The following is a 17,343-nucleotide window of genomic DNA, read 5'->3' as shown; positions in this document are numbered from 1 at the left end:
AAGCTTGGGGGAGGGGTGGAGAAGCACTCTCGCTCCTCCTGGGCTACAAGCAGTGCTGTATAGGCACCTTCTCCCCGAAGCTGTCCTTGCTTTGCTTCAGTTGCAGGGTCTCCCAAGGCTTGCAGATACCTTGCAGATACCTTGCACCCACCTGCAGATACCTTGTCCCGTCTCGATAAAAGCTCGGAAGTTGCCAGGTTGGAGCTGGCTTCCAGATGCGCTCTGGATTTTTCCCGATTTAACACCCAATCTCTCACACTCAGCCATGTTAAAATTCCCCCCTTTGTCTCCTGCTCCCACTGCTGGCTTGGGACCCATGACCTTGTGAGCTCCTGCTCCTTGTGTCTCGGTCTCACTCTTCCTGTTCCTCCCGGCTTCGATGCTGTGGTCTCTGTTCCTGCTCGTACTGCTGCTTGGGACCCTATGACCTTGTTACTCCTGCTCCCCTGCCATCCTGCCCCTTGCTTTCCCTGTTCTCTCTGGCTCAGATACTTTGGACTATCATTCCTCATTTGCACTGGTAGTTTGGAATCCATAACCTTGCTATTCTCTTTCGCTATTAGTTCAGGCCTATTCTAGCCACCAATGCAGATTTATATGCTGAATATTGACTTGGAATTGCAAACTCACAAGAATTTTATCTTGAACAAAGATGGAATTATTACTTCAGACTACATGCACCAATTATGTATGATAACATTTGGAAATAACAAGTACCATCCAGGACAAAGCATTCCTTCTTGATTGGCACCTCATCCACCACCTTAAACATTCACTTCCTCCACCACCGGCAGTGTGTATCATCTACAACATGTACTGCAGCAACTCGCCAAGGCTTCTTCAGCAGCACCTCCCAAGCACCCAACGTCTACCGCCTAGAAGGACAAGGGCAGCAGGGAAAACCATCAACTGCAAGTTTCCCTCCAAGTTATACACCATCCTGACTTGGAAATATATCGTCATTCCTTCATTGTCACTGGGTCTAAATCCTGGAACTCCCTCCCTAACAGCACTGTGGGAGTACCTTCACCACACAGACCGCAGCAGTTCAAGAAGGCGGCTCACAACCACCTTCTCAAGGGCAATGGCCAGCGATGCCCACATCCCAGGAACAAATTAAAAAAATGTACTGACTGAACAGGTAAATATTCTTGCAGATGTCAAAGGTTCTGGAAATTGGGTCAAAGGTTATATAAAGCATGGGGGCAGGGGGGGGGTCACGTATTACTCCTTCATAATAAATTCCACTTTAACCACTGGTCAGCGGCAGGTATAGTTGTGTATAAAGGGTAGATTGTACTGAATAGAAAAACAGAACTTATTACATGCTAAGGTTCATCTAAACTTGATAAATACAAAGGAATCAGGTTTCAGCTGAGTAAGTTGGGTTATGAAACTGGGCCTTCCAGGTAGAACAGACTTATTTAGAAAAGGTAGATACATCTATTAAGTAGAAAGATTTTTGATAAACAGAAAACTTCAAAAATTGTTTGAAAATATGTAAGGAAGGATAAGAAAAGAACACCTGGCTCAAATTAACCATTAGCCAGTCCCCAAGCACAAAATCTTAATTCCTGGGGGAGGGCGGCGAGAAGTCAATGCAAATTAGATAGATCTCATTCAGAAATAATATTGTGGGATACAGTACATGAGTAATTTGGAACATGACAAATGATAAAGGTGGGGCTAGAAATTCCGGAGCACCCTGATTGGAGCACTATCTTTTGAAAAGTAGAAAAATGCTGCTGGGAAATTCAGCTTTAGCACTCCAAGAGGGAAGTGGAGCACTCCACGAAATATAAAAACAGATAGCAAGAATTTCTACAGGTACATAAAAAGGAAAAGAGTGGCTAAAGTAAACATTGGTCCCCTAGAGGATGAGACTGGGGAATTAATAATGGGGAATAGGGAAATGGCAGAGGCTTTGGACAAATATTTAGTGTAGGTCTTCACGGTAGAAGACACTAAAAATATCCCAATAGTGTATAATTAAGGGGCTATAGGGACGGAGGAACTTAATACAATTACTATAACTAAAGAAGTAGTACTCGGTAAAATAATGGGACTCAAGTCGGACAAGTCCCCTGAACCTGATGGCTTACCTCCTAGGGTCCTCACAGAAGTGACTGCAGATATAGCGGATGCATTGGTGTAATCTACTAAAATTCCATGGATTCCGGAGGGGTCCCAGCAGATAGGAAAACCGCAAAAGTGACGCCTCTTTAAAAAAGGAGGCAGTCAGAAAGCAGGAAACTATAGACTAGTTAGCCTAACATCTGTCGTTGGGAAAATGCTGGAGTCCATTATTAAGGAAGCAGTAGCAGGAACACGCCCAGGCTCTCATTGGCCAGTGGCGAATGACGGATTCAACTGGTGACACTCCCACTCCAATCCCCAGACCAACCTCGGGTAGTGTGCCAGTGCATTCACAGGCCGAGGAAGAGGCTGAGCAGGCCCGAGCCGGACCTTAGGGCCCACATCCGCCAACAAGAATATTGCTGTCCACGAGATGCTCGAAAAAAGCAACTTGGTTCCAGCGGGAGAAGGCCTGCGTTACCGGCCAAGAGTAGAGGCAGCAAGGGCAAGCAGGGTGGATGGTCTTAGAATAAGGGGAAGGAGAGATGGCTGCAGCTAAAGCTTATTTGCTGCTATTGTTGTTGTTGTTTACTCATGTTATTGTTATTTAACTGATAGTAATTGAAAAGTTTAAAGTTTTTAAGTCATGTAACTTGAAAAGCAAGTTTGTAAGTGATCTTAATGGAAAAGTTTAAAGTTTGTAACAAAAATATTTTTCTTAAAGTTAAGTACAAGTGTACAAAAGTTTATTAAACGTAATTCTTTTTTCAATTAAACCAGAATCATGAACATTATTTTTTTAATTTACGCAACAGTTGTTGTGTATGGAGAAAGAGTCAGATTGAATACTGTGAGCTCAAAGTAAAGTGTGACCTTCGTCTTTAATTGCAGGTCTCCAGAGCGCCTCTCCAACCTGTGAAGCCTTCTTAAATACCTGTGCTCCCAAGGGATTATGGGATCCCTTGGGACGCCGGGAAGTGAGCCCGCTGGTGGCTGTACAGAGTAAATACAAGTCCACATATATAACAACATTCCCCTCCAAAGTCAATAGTGTAACTATTTACAATGTGAGTTGATCTGGGGCCCTTCTTGCCCTGGTTGATCGTCTCGGTGTGAAAGCTGGTGTTGTTGAATCATTTGTTGGGCCCTCACTGGGCTGCTGTGCAGCTGGCCTTGCTGGGCTACCTGGTGTGTTGGGCCCTGCAGGGCTACTCTGGATGATGGGTTCTGCTTCGTGGTCAACCGTGGTGTCGGTTGCCACTGGTGTGTTTGTTGGGGGATCAAAAAAGGTAGGGTCCAAGGTGGGTTGCTCAGGATAGTCCGTGAATCTGAGTTTCATTGGTCCAAGTGTTTCCGATGAATGAGTCCATTTGAAAGTTTGACCCAAAACACCTTGCTCACCTCTTTGGCCACGACAGTGCTGGGAAGCCACTTGGGACCTTGTCCATAATTTAAAACAAATGCAGGCACATTGATTTCAATCTCGCGTGACACATTTGCGCTATCATGGTATGCACTTTGTTGAAGTCGCCTGCTCTCTACATGTTCATGTAGATCAGGGGGAACTAACGAGAGCCTTGTCTTGAATGCTCTTTTCATGAGCAGTTCAGCAGGTGGGATCCCAGTGAGTGAGTGGGGTCTCGAGCGGTAGCTAAGCAGGACTCGAGATAGGCGAGTCTGCAGTGAGCCTTCAGTTACCCTCTTCAAGCCTTGCTTGATGGTTTGCACTGCTCTCTCTGCCTGACCATTGGACGCTGGTTTAAATGGGGCAGATGTGACATGTTTGATCCCGTTACAGGTCATGAATTCTTTGAACTCAGCACTGGCCCATTGTCGCTCACCAGGACATCGGGTAAGTGCAGATGAATACGTGGCTTGAGCAGTGGTGCAGCAGGGAGGGATTCAAACTCCTGGGACATTGGAACCGGTTCTGGGGGAGGTGGGACCAGTACAAACTGGAAGGTCTGCACCTGGGCAGGACTGGAACCAATGTCCTAGGGGGAGTATTTGCTAGTGCTGTTGGGGAGGAGTTAAACTAATATGGCAGGGGGATGGGAACCAATGCAGGGAGACGGAGGGAAACAAAAAGGAGACAAAAGCAAAAGACAGAAAGGAGATGAGGAAAAGTGGAGGGCAGAGAAACCCAAGGCAAAGAACAAAAAGGGCCACTGTACAGCAAAATTCTAAAAGGACAAAGGGTGTTAAAAAAACAAGCCTGAAGGCTTTGTGTCTTAATGCAAGGAGTATCCGTAATAAGGTGGATGAATTAACTGTGCAAATAGATGTTAACAAATATGATGTGATCGGGATTACGGAGACGTGGCTCCAGGATGATCAGGGCTGGGAACTCAACATCCAGGGGTATTCAACATTCAGGAAGGATAGAATAAAAGGAAAAGGAGGTGGGGTAGCATTGCTGGTTAAAGAGGAGATTAATGTAATAGTTAGGAAGGACATTAGCTTGGATGATGTGGAATCTATATGGGTAGAGCTGCAGAACACCAAAGGACAAAAAACATTATTGGGAGTTGTGTACAGACCTCCAAACAGTAGTAGTGATGTTGGGGAGGGCATCAAAAAGGAAATTAGGGGTGCATGCAATAAAGGTGCAGCAGTTATCATGGGTGACTTTAATATGCACATAGATTGGGCTAACCAAACTGGAAGCAATACGGTGGAGGAGGATTTCCTGGAGTGCATAAGGGATGGTTTTCTAGACCAATATGTCGAGGAACCAACTAGGGGGAGGCCATCTTAGACTGGGTGTTGTGTAATGAGAGAGGATTAATTAGCAATCTAGTTGTGCGAGGCCCCTTGGGGAAGAGTGCCCATAATATGGTGGAATTCTGCATTAGGATGGAGAATGAAACAGTTAATTCAGAGACCATGGTCCAGAACTTAAAGCGGACGGCTCGGTTAGGATCTGCGGTGACTACAAAGCCACCATCAACCAGGTGTCCCTGCAGGGATAGTATTAAAGCCAAGGAAGTGGCATACAAATTGGCCAGAAATAGCAGCGAACCCGGGGACTGGGAGAAATTTAGAACTCAGCAGAGGAGGACAAAGTGTTTGATTAGGGCAGGGAAATGGAGTACGAGAAGAAGCTTGCATGGAACATTAAGATGGATTGCAAAAGTTTCTATAGACATGTAAAGAGAAAAATGTTAGTAAAGACAAACGTAGGTCCCCTGCAGTCAGAATCAGGGGAAGTCATAACAGGGAACAAAGAAATGGCAGACCAATTGAACAAGTACTTTGGTTCGGTATTCACTAAGGAGGACACAAACAACCTTCCGGATATAAAAGGGGTCAGAGGATCTAGTAAGGAGGAGGAACTGAGGGAAATCCTTATTAGTCGGGAAATTGTGTTGGGGAAATTGATGGGATTGAAGGCCGATAAATCCCCAGGGCCTGATGGACTGCATCCCAGAGTACTTAAGGAGGTGGCCTTGGAAATAGCGGATGCATTGACAGTCATTTTCCAACATTCCATTGACTCTGGATCAGTTCCTATAGATTGGAGGGTAGCCAATGTAACCCCACTTTTTAAAAATGGAGGGAGAGAGAAAACAAGAAATTATAGACCGGTCAGCCTGACCTCAGTAGTGGGTAAAATGATGGAATCAATTATTAAGGATGTCATAGTAGCGCATTTGGAAAGAGGTGACATGATAGGTCCAAGTCAGCATGGATTTGTGAAAGGGAAATCATGCTTGACAAATCTTCTGGAATTTTTTGAGGATGTTTCCAGTAGAGTGGACAAGGAAGAACCAGTTGATGTGGTGTATTTGGACTTTCAGAAGGCTTTCGACAAGGTCCCACACAAGAGATTAATGTGCAAAGTTAAAGCACATGGGATTGGGGGTAGTGTGCTGACATGGATTGAGAACTGGTTGTCAGACAGGAAGCAAAGAGAAGGAGTAAATGGGTACTTTTCAGAATGGCAGGCAGTGACTAGTGGGGTACCGCAAGGTTCTGTGCTGGGGCCTCAGCTGTTTACATTGTACATTAATGATTTAGACAAGGGGATTAAATGTAGTATCTCCAAATTTGCGGATGATACTCAGTTGGGTGGCAGTGTGAGCTGCGAGGAGGATGCTTTGAGGCTGCAGAGTGACTTCGATAGGTTAGGTGAGTGGGCAAATGCATGGCAGATGAAGTATAATGTGGATAAATGTGAGGTTATCCACTTTGGTGGTAAAAACAGAGAGACAGACTATTATCTGAATGGTGATAGATTAGGAAAAGGAGAGGTGCAACGAGACCTGGGTGTCATGGTACATCAGTCATTGAAGGTTGGCATGCAGGTACAGCAGGCGGTTAAGAAAGAAAATGGCATGTTGGCCTTCATAGCGAGGAGATTTGAGTACAGGGGCAGGGAGGTGTTGCTACAGTTGTACAGGGCCTTGGTGAGGCCACACTTGGAGTATTGTGTACAGTTTTGGTCTCCTAACTTGAGGAAGGACATTCTTGCTATTGAGGGAGTACAGCGAAGGTTCACCAGACTGATTCCCGGGATGGTGGGACTGATATATCAAGAAAGACTGGATCAACTGGGCTTATATTCACTGGAGTTCAGAAGAATGAGAGGGGACCTCATAGAAACATTTAAAATTCTGACGGGTTTCAACAGGTTAGATGCAGGAAGAATGTTCCCAATGTTGGGGAAGTCCAGAACCAGGGGTCACAGTCTAAGGATAAGGGATAAGCCATTTAGGACCGAGATGAGGAGAAACTTCTTCGCCCAGAGAATGGTGAACCTGTGGAATTCTCTACCACAGAAAGTTGTTGAGGCCAATTCACTAAATATATTCAAAAGGGAGTTAGATGAAGTCCTTACTACTAGGGGGAATCAAGGGGTATGGCGAGAAAGCAGGAAGGGGGTACTGAATTTGCATGTTCAGCCATGAACTCATTAAATGGCGGTGCAGGCTAGAAGGGCCGAATGGCCTACTCCTGCACCTATTTTTCTATGTTTCTATGTTTCTAAGCCGTGTGTGGCAAACATGGCTCGCAGGCTTTCAGTAGTGGCAGCGGACGTGCTAGCCGACATTATCTCACATTGAATCCACTTGGAGTACGCGTATACAACCACAAGGAACATGTTACCCAAAAACGGGCCTGCATAGTCGATGTGTACCCTAGACCACGGTTTGGAGGGCCAAGACCATAAACTCAGCGGCGCCTCCCTGGGTACATTGCTTAACTGCAAGCATGTATTACATGTGAACGCAGGACTCTAAGTCCGCATCGATACCGGGCCACCACACGTGGGATCTAGCTATCGCTTTCATCATTACGATGCCTAGGTGGGTACTATGGAGTTCATTGATGAAGGTATCTCTGCCCTTCTTGGGAACCACTACTCGAGTGCCCCACAGAAGATAGTCTGCCTGTATAGACATTTCATCTTTGCGCCGCTGGAACGGCTGTATCTCTTCCTGCATTTCCACTGGGACACTGGACCAGCTCCCGTGAAGCACACAGCTTTTGACTGGAGATAATAAGGGGTCCTGGCTTGTCGAGGTTTTGATCTGCCGGGCAGAGACGGGTGATTGCTCACTCTCAAATGCTTCCATAACCATGGCTAGATCTGCGGGCTGCGCCATTTCCACCCCCGTGGTGGGCAGTGGCAGCCTGCTGAGAGCATCGGCGCAGTTTTCAGTGCCTCTCCTCTGGCGGATGGCGTAGTTGTATGCGGACAACGTGAGCGCCCATCTCTGGATGCGGGCCGATGCGTTGGTATTTATCCCTTTACTCTCGGAAAACAGGGATATAAGTGGCTTATGGTCAGTTTCCAATTCGAATTTTAGCCCAAACAGGTATTGATGCATTTTCTTTACCCCATAGACACATGCTAACACTTCTTTTTCAATCATGCTGTAATCTCTCTCAGCCTTAAACAGACTCCTGGATGCATAAGCAACCGGTTGCAGTTTCCCGAAATCATTAGCTTGTTACAATACACACCCGACGCCATATGATGATGCATCACATGCTAGTACCAAACGCTTACATGGATATACAACACAAGTAATTTGTTTGAGCATAACAATTTTCTCGCTTTTACAAAGGCATTTTCTTGGCTTTTGCCCCAAACCCATTCGTCCCCTTTTCATAGTAAGATATGTAGTAGTTCTAGCACGGTGCTGAGACCCGGTAAGAAATTACTAAAGTAGTTCAAGAGTCCCAGAAACGACCGCAGCTCCGTCACGTTCTGTGGCCTCGGTGCATTCTCGATTGCCTCTGTCTTCGCGTTGGTGGGTCTGATGCCGTCCGCCACAATCCTCCTTCCCAGGAACTCCACTTCAGGCGCCAGGAAAACGCACTTCGAGCATTTTAACCTGAGCCCCACGCGGTTGAGTCGACTAAGAACCTCCTCCAGGTTCTACAGATGCTCGACTCTGTTCCGACCTGTGACCAAGATATATTCCTGGAAGACCACGGTGTGCGGGACCGACTTCACTGGAATATCACCGCCGCCAATCGGATTCCAAACGGGCATCTGTTATAAACAAAAAGATCTTTGTGCGTGTTGATGCAGGTGAGGGCCTTCGATGATTTCCCCAGTTCCTGCGTCATGTAGGCTGAAGTCAGATCCAGCTTCGTGAACGTTTTTCCTCCTGCCAGCGTTACAAAGAGGTTGTCGGCTTTTGGTAGTGGGTATTGGTCCTGCAGGGAGAAATGATTGATAGTTACTTTGTAATCACCACAGATTCTGATGGTGCCGTCTCCCTTGAGGACTGGGACAATAGGACTGGCCCACTCGCTGAACGCGATCGGTGAAATGATGCGCTCTCATTGCAACCGGTCGAGTTCAATCTCTACCTTTTCTCTCATCATGTACGGTGCTGCTCTCGCCTTGTGATGGATGGATCGCGCCCCCAGAATTAGGTGGATCTGCACTTTTGCTCCTTGGAATTTCCCGATGCCTGTTCGAACAGTGAAGGAAATTTGTTTAAGACCTGGGCACACGAAGTGTCGTCAGTGGGCGATAGTGCTCAGACATCGTCCCAGTTCCAGCGTATCTTTCTCAGCCAGCTCCTGCCGAGCAGTTTGGGACCATCGCCCAGTACCACCCAGAGTGGTAGCTTGTGCACCGCTCCATCGTAGGAGACCTTTATGGTAGCACTGCCGATTACAGGAATCAGTTCTTTTGTGTAAGTTCTTAGTTTCATGCGAATTAGAGTTAAGACTGGCCTTGAGGCATTGTTGCACCACAAACTTTCGAAAGTCTTTTTGCCCATGATGGACTGGCTTGCGCCCATGTCCAGCTCCATTGACACCAGGAGTCCATTTAGTTCAACAATCAGCATTATCGTGGTGAAAGTGTGCACCCCATGTACCTCTATCTGAGGCTCTGGATCGTAGTGATCCTCCATGGATCAGTCCTCCTCTGCAACCTGGTGGTTTGCACGTTTAACAGGCTTAGCAGCTTGCCTGCACACTCGTTGGAGGTGTCACATTGTTCCACAGCCCTTGCAAATGTATCCTTTGAATCGGCATGAATGGAAATGATGATCACCCCTGCAACGCCAACAAGGTGTTAATGGCCTTGCATTCATCACCCTTGATGGTGGACTCTGAGACATCGGCGGACGTGTAGCTGCAGGTATGTGTGACCTGCCCTGTATGTTACGATTCGAAAACAACATCACTTTGTTCACAGTACCTGTAGCAGCACTTGTGTGCTGAGAGATTTGCTTCGTATTGTCATTGGTGGCAATGAACGCCTGAGCTATCGCTATGGCCTTACTCAAGGCTGGGGTCTCTACAGTCAAAGGTTTGCGAAGTATGGTTTCGTGGCCAATGCCATGCTCCGAATGTCCTTCAAATTCGCAATGTCCTGCATGGCGTCTTAGCTCGGCGACATAACTCACCACTTCCTGGCCTTCAGACCTTTTGTAGGTGTAGAACCGGTACCTCGCCATCAGAACGCTTTCCTTCGGGTTCAAATGCTCTCGGACCAGTGTGCACAAATCGTCGTACGATTTCTCCGTGGGTTTCGCTGGAGTGAGCAGATTCTTCATGAGGCCATACATTGGTGCCCCACAGACAGTGAGGAGGATCGCCCTTCATTTGGCAGCGCTCTCTTCCCCATCTAGCTTGTTGGCCATGAAGTATTGGTCGAGTCGCTCCACAAAAGTTTCCCAATCATCTCCCTCCGAAAATTTTTCCAGGATGCTCACTGTTTTCTGCATCTTTGCGTTTGCTATCTATATCTCGTCGCCAGTTGTTGTGTATGGAGAAAGAGTCAGACTGAATACTGTAAATACAAGTCCACATATATAACAACAGTCAACCAATATGGTGACATTATTCTTTAAATTAATGCAACAAACTTTCAATCAACATGGTGAATGATCAAACATGCCGCTCAGCCTTCATGTAGCAAAGCGTTCAAGGATTAGCCGCTGATGCAAGGCTCTTGCAATGGCTACAGATGTATGAGGGCCTCCCCTCCTCCGCTGTCGTCCTGCGGGTTGAGATGGTGGCATGGCTTCCTCCTGCTCCTGCTCCTCCTCCTCCTCCTCATTAGCCTGCTCGTCGATCTCCTCATCCCCTGTCGCCAGAGGTTGCTCTTCAACTTCCAGTGCTTGTTGCCTCATGATCGCTAAGATGTGCAGCATGCAGCACATGACAGCACATGATCATCTCAGGGGCGTATTGCAGGTAGCCTCCAGAATGGTCCAGGCATTGGAAATGCTGCTTTACAATTCCAATTGTCCTTTCAATGATGATATGTGTCATTATGTGGGACATGTTGTACTGACACTCGGCTTGTGTCCGGGTATTGCGTAGGGGAGTCATGAGCCAGGTCTGCCCTTCTGGCTGCTTCTGAAAAATGGCAGATGTAGCGCTCTTGCATAAGGTGAACGCATCATGGGTGCTCCCTGGGTATCTGGCATCAACTGCCATGATGCGATGCATGTCGTCTTGGAACCCTTTCCTGTTCCTGTAAATCCCTGAATTGTTCAAAAGTGCTCGCAAAGCGATGTAGGTACAGTCTATTGCACCCTGCACCTTGGGGAAGGCAGCAATCCTCTACCTCTGTGGGTCGTGCAGTCCTCCTCTCGCTTCTAGGCTGCACGTCTGCCCTGATCAGTTGGCAGATCTCGGTGATCACCTCCTTCCGAAAGCGCAGCTATTCAAATGCAGTCTGCCTCACTCAGGTGCAGGTATGAGCACCTCTCCCTGAACACCCGATCCAGGTAAGGCCTCCTCGCCATTATTCTTCGAGCTCTCTGGTTCCTGAGATATTGTTGTCTTATTAATCTTCTCCTTTGCATAGCCATGAAACAAAATGCTCTTACTACACGAGGCGTTGCTAGGATCGCCCCCATTGTTTTTTCTTAGTTGCAAATGAAATGAAACTACTCACACAAAGCACTCATACCTTATCCCTCTCCCGGCAAAAGGTTGATGCCCTAGTCCATGGACCACACCCTGGTCTGTGCATGCGCATCACTCGGCTCGGTTTCTATGGTGACCCAACGCTCAAGGCAGAGATTTTGGTCACACACAAAGACAGCACAACACAAAATATACAGCATAACATGAAGACCGGGGACAATATTCAAGATTTATTGTTAGCTCTGTAACAAACTGGTTTTCTCCCCTCACCGGGCTCGAGGCACGGAGCGCCGGCTGGCAGAATCGCTGGCCGAATGGCTCCCCCCCCGCCCACCCTGATGCCGCTGTCATCCCGAGCCAAATGGCCCCCCTCCCCCACCCCTCGGTGCCACTGCAATTCTGGGCTCCTGCCCTCTCCCCGCCACCTCCTCTGGTGCCATGTCTTCAGCTCAGCTAAAACAATGGCATTTTCTCTCCACCGATTTTCTCTCCTCTGTGCCGATTTCCTCAAGTGTAGGGAAGGTTTTTCACAAGGGTGCAGTGCGCTGTTTCAGAAAAAAATCGTACTTGGCCAAACTCGCTTAAATGGTAGAAGTGGTGCACCCAGCAGGTGCCGCCCGCAGTGACGTAAAAAAATCGGGAACTAAAAAAAAAATCGGACGTACCTATTTTAGAACGGCGCAGAAACTTTGGCGAAACTTGCAGATTTTAGTCTGCTCCAAATAAAAGCATCGTACACCAAGAAAACAGCGCAGAATAGTGGCCAAAATTCAGCCCCAAATACCTACTTGATACAGAATATATGCTTTCATTCTTGAACATACTGGCCTATGTTTTCATACTCAGAATCAGAATCATATACGTAATGTAATGAACATGAACAAACATTATAGGCCCATTTAGGTCCACTTGCCCCATTTAATCCGGCCCTGGGGATGATAGAAGGTGAACTTGATAGTCCTTGGTCTTTTTTTGTCTAGCAAGTCTTATATTCGTATTCTGCTTTGACAGGAATTCAGTGCTTAAATATCACCAATAGTATTTTTATTTGGAGTAAATATGAACGTAGACTTTAATTTTGGGCTTGTGGAAGTTGAATTTTCAATTTTTTAGAGGTTTTGAAAGTTCATGTGGTTAGTGTGTTTTTCCCTGGTGATTCCCTTTGGTTGCAGTGCACGTGTTGTTTGCTCCAGAACCTAACCTTGCGATCCTTCTACGTGTTCTCCAAGTGGCAGGAGTGTGTAGGGATGGCTGGTTGCTGGGTGTTAGTAGGATCGAAGTGAACCTCTGTGTCCTTTTGCTGGCCCTACAGGACTTCACAATATATGGTGTTTGTAATAGCTGTCTGGTCCCACCAACTTTCTGGTGCATCATGGTCCTTTTACTGGGGTGGCTGGATGGTGTGGATAGGTTGTTGTCCAGACACACAGCAAGCCCTGTCCATGCTTGCTGCAGCTGTGCCACTGCTGTTTATTGCTGCCTCAGTATGTCCAGTGATCTGCTGAAAGCAGGCCTCTTGTGGGTAATGAAGGCAGAAAATTCTTGCAAAATGGCTGTCACCAGCATGTTGAATCCAGACACAACCATCTTCTAGTAATCATGGGCCCAATGTCTGTATCGGGATAGGCTTGGTGCAAACCTTTGGCTTTAGATGGTTTTAAACATCCTTTGCACAATGAATGAGCTTTAAATTATGATATACTGAAGTAGGGTGATGTTATGTTTTCAGTACGACCTCACAAACACACAGACTCTAAGATGGTTGATAACTTCCGGAAGCCAGTCATTATTGTTGTACCAATGCCACAGTAGTCCACTGGGTGGAGCTATATATATTACAGATGAGAGGAGTCTCATGTGGCACATAAACACTGGCATATATCAGTTGGGCCGAATGGCCTGTTTCTGTGCTATTAATTCTATGTAATTCTGTATGAGATCGAAAGATTTTTGGATATGAAGGGAATCAAGGGATAGTTCAGAAAAGTGGAGTTGAGGTAAAAGATCAGCCATGATCTTATTGAATGGCGGAGCAGGCGCGAAGGGCCAAATGGAGTACTCCTGGTCGTATTTCTAACGTTCTTCTGTCCAATGTAAAGAGACAGCCATGAAATCAAAACTTTGTTACAGTGGTTTGAGACTGTGTTAACATAGAAACATAGAAACATAGAAAATAGGTGCAGGACAGGCCATTCAGCCCTTCGAGCCTACACCACCATTCAATGTGATCATGGATGATCATGCAACCTCAATACCCCACCCTTGCCTTCTCTCCATACCCCCTGACCCCTTTAGCCATAAGGGCCACATCTAACTCCCTTTTCAATATGTCCAATGAACTGGACTCCACAACTTTCTGTGGTAGAGAATTCCACTGGTTCACAACTCTCTGGGTGAAAAAGTTTCTCCTCATCTCGGTCCTATATGGCTTACCCCTTATCTTTAGACTGTGTCACCTGATTCTGGACTTCTCCAACATCGGGAACATTCTTCCTGCATCTAACCTGTCCTGTCCTGTCAGAATTTTATATGTTTCTATGAGATCCCCTCTCATTCCTCTAAATTCCAGTGAGTATAAGCATAGCTGATCCAGTCTTTCCTGATATGTCAGTCCTGCCATCCCAGGAATCAGTCTGGTGAACCTTCGCTGCACTCCCTCAATAGCAAATACATCCTTCCTCAGATTAGGAGACCAAAACTGCACACAATACTCAAGGTGTGGTCTCACCAAGGCCCTGTACAACTGCAGCAAGACCTCGATGCTCATATACTCAAATCCCCTCGCTATGAAGGCCAGCATGCCATTTGCTTTCTTTACTGCCTGCTGTTCCTGCATGCCTATCTACAATGACTGATGTACCATGACGCCCAGGTCTCGTTGCACCTTCCCTTTTACTAATCTATCACCATTCAGATAATAATCTGCCTTCCTTTTTTTGCCACCAAAGTGAATAATCTCACATTTATCCACATTATACTGCATCTGCCATGCATTTGCCCATTCACTTAACCTGTCCAAGTCCCCCTGCAGCCTCTTAGCATCCTCCTCGCAGCTCGCCCTGCCGCCCAGCTTAGTGTCATCTGCAAATTTGGAGATATTACATTCAATTCCTTTGTCTAAATCATTGTAAATATGTTGTAAATAGCTGGGGTCCCAGCACTGAACTTTGTGGTACCCCACTGGTCACTGCCTGCCATTCTGAAAAGGACTCGGTTATCCCCACTCTCTGTTTCCTGTCTGCCAACCAGTTCTCTATCCATGTCAGTACATTACCCCCAATACCATGTGCTTTAATTTTGCACACAATCTCTTGTGTGGGACCTTGTCAAAAGCCTTTTGAAAGTCCAAATACACCACATCCACTGGTTCTCCCTTATCCACTCTACTAGTTACATCCTCAAAAAATTCTAGAAGATTTGTCAAGCATGATTTCCCTTTCATAAATCCATGCTGACTTGGACCGATCCTGTCACTGCTTTCCAAATGCGCCGCTATTACATCTTTAATAATAGTTAACATCGTTCATTCCCAAGTAAGTACACAGCCAAATTAGTCAATTCTAGTAAGTCAATGGGAATCACATTATTCTGCAACATTAATGAGTGTAAATGTTTTTCTTTTAATCATCACTCACCATTTTTATTTTCCATTCTGGTAAATGTAGGTGAATTGTCATTTTCATCAACAATTATCATTTTAATATGTCCTGAAAAACATGAGTTAATAATTATTGGCATTAGTGGTGGCAAACTCTTAACAAAGGTTGTGGGCGATGATGAGAAAAAGCTCCGTAGAGTTCAGTTGGAAGATTGGTGTTGCTGAATTGCTGTGAAACTTGCCCACTGGATTGTGCGGGGTTACAAGTGACTGAAATACTGATAAAAGTAACAAGAAATTATCACCTCTTTATAAAATAACCCACAAAAAAAAACAACCACAATTTCTTTATAATGCATGCACAAGATTCTGGGGTGGAAATTGTATAGTGCCGGATTGCCACCGCCAAATAGGCACAGGGAACGATCCATTGGTTGGAACAGGTAGGCCCAAGGTCTGATCGAAATTGGGGCTCGGGCCTCACATAAATTAGACCGGACATCAATTTCGGGCCGCTGCGATGCCGGCAGTGGCCTTCAGGTAATTCCGGGGAGATGATTGAGGGAGGTGATTGGTTGAGAGGGGGATGCGATTGGTGTGAGGCTGGCAATGGTCTGCGGGAGTGATGTGCAGCCAGGAATAGTACTCATTGCCTCCCATTTGTGGCCAGTGGGGCCGATGAAGAATCCTGTGCAAGGCAGGACCAATGCCTGACCCGCCCATCGCTGATGAATTTTAAAAAGGGGTCCTTTAACTGGCATTTGGCCCCTAATTTACATTTTAGGTGTCAGCCCGGGATGCCGAAAAGATGGGCCCCACAAATGTAGCAGTGGGACCAATGCCTGTGCAGATTGGGTGGAGGCTCTCCTACTGCTAAACTAGTATTTCTTTTGCCCATTTTATGCTCACAAAATGTGAGCAACGCGTATTGATTTCTACCCCTACTTGTGGAAAAAGCAGTTTCTAAGTCACTGTTCAAGTAGAACTGACCTTCTTCACTCATATTTGAAGAAAGAACAGTGTTGTAGTCCACCACTTGCACCCTTAGTCGAACAGCCTGAACACTTTCATGGTCAACAGGACCACTGTAAAACAAAGACCCAGAACGCTCCATTACTTGAAACCAGTTTTTACAGAGCAAACTGTTCAGCTTTTTCTCCTCCACATCAAGACACTCAGTTCCTCTGATAAAGAAGTGTAATTCTGCATCTGTGTCTGGATCGAAGGCCTGGATTGCAGCGACTGTTGTATTGATTCTTCCGTTTTCACTTGCAAACACATTAGCGAGCGAACTTCCAATTAGAACAGGAGCTTCGTCATTTACGTCTAATATTTCCACTTCAATTGTTGCGTACCCGGTGTTGGCGTCAAACCCAAAATCAATGGCAGCTACAGTCAGTTTATACTTGCGTGGCCCGTCATCATAATCAAGCCTGGACTCTGGATTTACACGGATGCACGCAGCAGATTGATGCAGGTCTCCTTTCTCAGTGCTGATAATAAACTGCCCCCTGGCCCCATCTTCAATTCTGTAGGTCATTAGACGGTTTGGATCAGTTACATCACTGTCTGAGGCCCGTATCGAAAACACACACTGATCTGGAATAAAATAGGAAGTGGAATTATTTCAATATATGATCAAAAATAAACCGTCATTCTGTTGGCAAACCGTGAATTTTAACGTAACATGTCATGAAGCCTAAATATGTAAATTCTCGATGTTTGATTTAAATTGAACTCTGTTTTAGGCACAGGATTCGCTGAATGTTGCTGAATTCAACATCTGCCCACCCACTGGCAAAGACTCTGTTTCCACTTGAAATCCCAGGGTGAGGGTCATTTAAATGATGTGTGTGGGCCCCATCGTCCCTCTCAGATCCCATGGTGCTATTTCGAAGGCAGGAACTCCTTTGCACCGTTCAGCCCTGTCACTTCTGCTGTGACACCTTCATCTCCATTAAGCTTCTTGTAAAGTCCTGACCCTGCAGTGCAGACTTACACGAGGCACATGCTGAAGTCAAGGTCACTCAGGACCTGCACCTTTATTTCACAACTCTGGAATGCTTACACTTGCCTGAGACCTGCCTTTATAGACCTGTGTGGGACAGGTGTGCAGTGTCTCCTGCAAGTGCACCCCTGGTGGTAAAGTATGCTTGTGGTTACAGGTCATATATAGCATGGTAAGATACAGTTAAACACAGTGGTGTGAGATACATGACACTTCTTAACTTCAGGTCGGATGTGGAATTGAATATCCCATTCCAATTTTTTTCCAATAGGTGTAAATTATGCAGGAGATTTTCATGACTTCATGA

At 46.1% G+C, this 17,343-nt stretch overlaps 1 protein-coding gene across 1 annotated transcript in view; it reads right to left on the bottom strand.

Annotated features, from left to right (window-relative positions):
• The window catches only part of LOC139263108 (cadherin-related family member 2-like), a 273,421-nt gene that overhangs the window by 106,328 nt on the left and 149,750 nt on the right, over positions 1-17,343 (bottom strand). The window contains exons 18-19 of the mRNA XM_070878659.1: positions 16,019-16,627; positions 15,066-15,137 (exon numbers count right to left, since the gene is read on the bottom strand). Of these exons, the coding sequence (XP_070734760.1) occupies positions 15,066-15,137; positions 16,019-16,627 (681 nt within the window). The remainder of the gene's footprint in view (positions 1-15,065; positions 15,138-16,018; positions 16,628-17,343) is intronic.

The sequence above is a fragment of the Pristiophorus japonicus genome, chromosome 1 (genome assembly GCF_044704955.1).
Source record: "Pristiophorus japonicus isolate sPriJap1 chromosome 1, sPriJap1.hap1, whole genome shotgun sequence".
Lineage (NCBI taxonomy): Eukaryota > Metazoa > Chordata > Chondrichthyes > Pristiophoridae > Pristiophorus > Pristiophorus japonicus.
The sequence above is the reverse complement of the archived record's forward strand: the minus strand, read 5'-3'. Positions and strand labels throughout refer to the sequence as shown.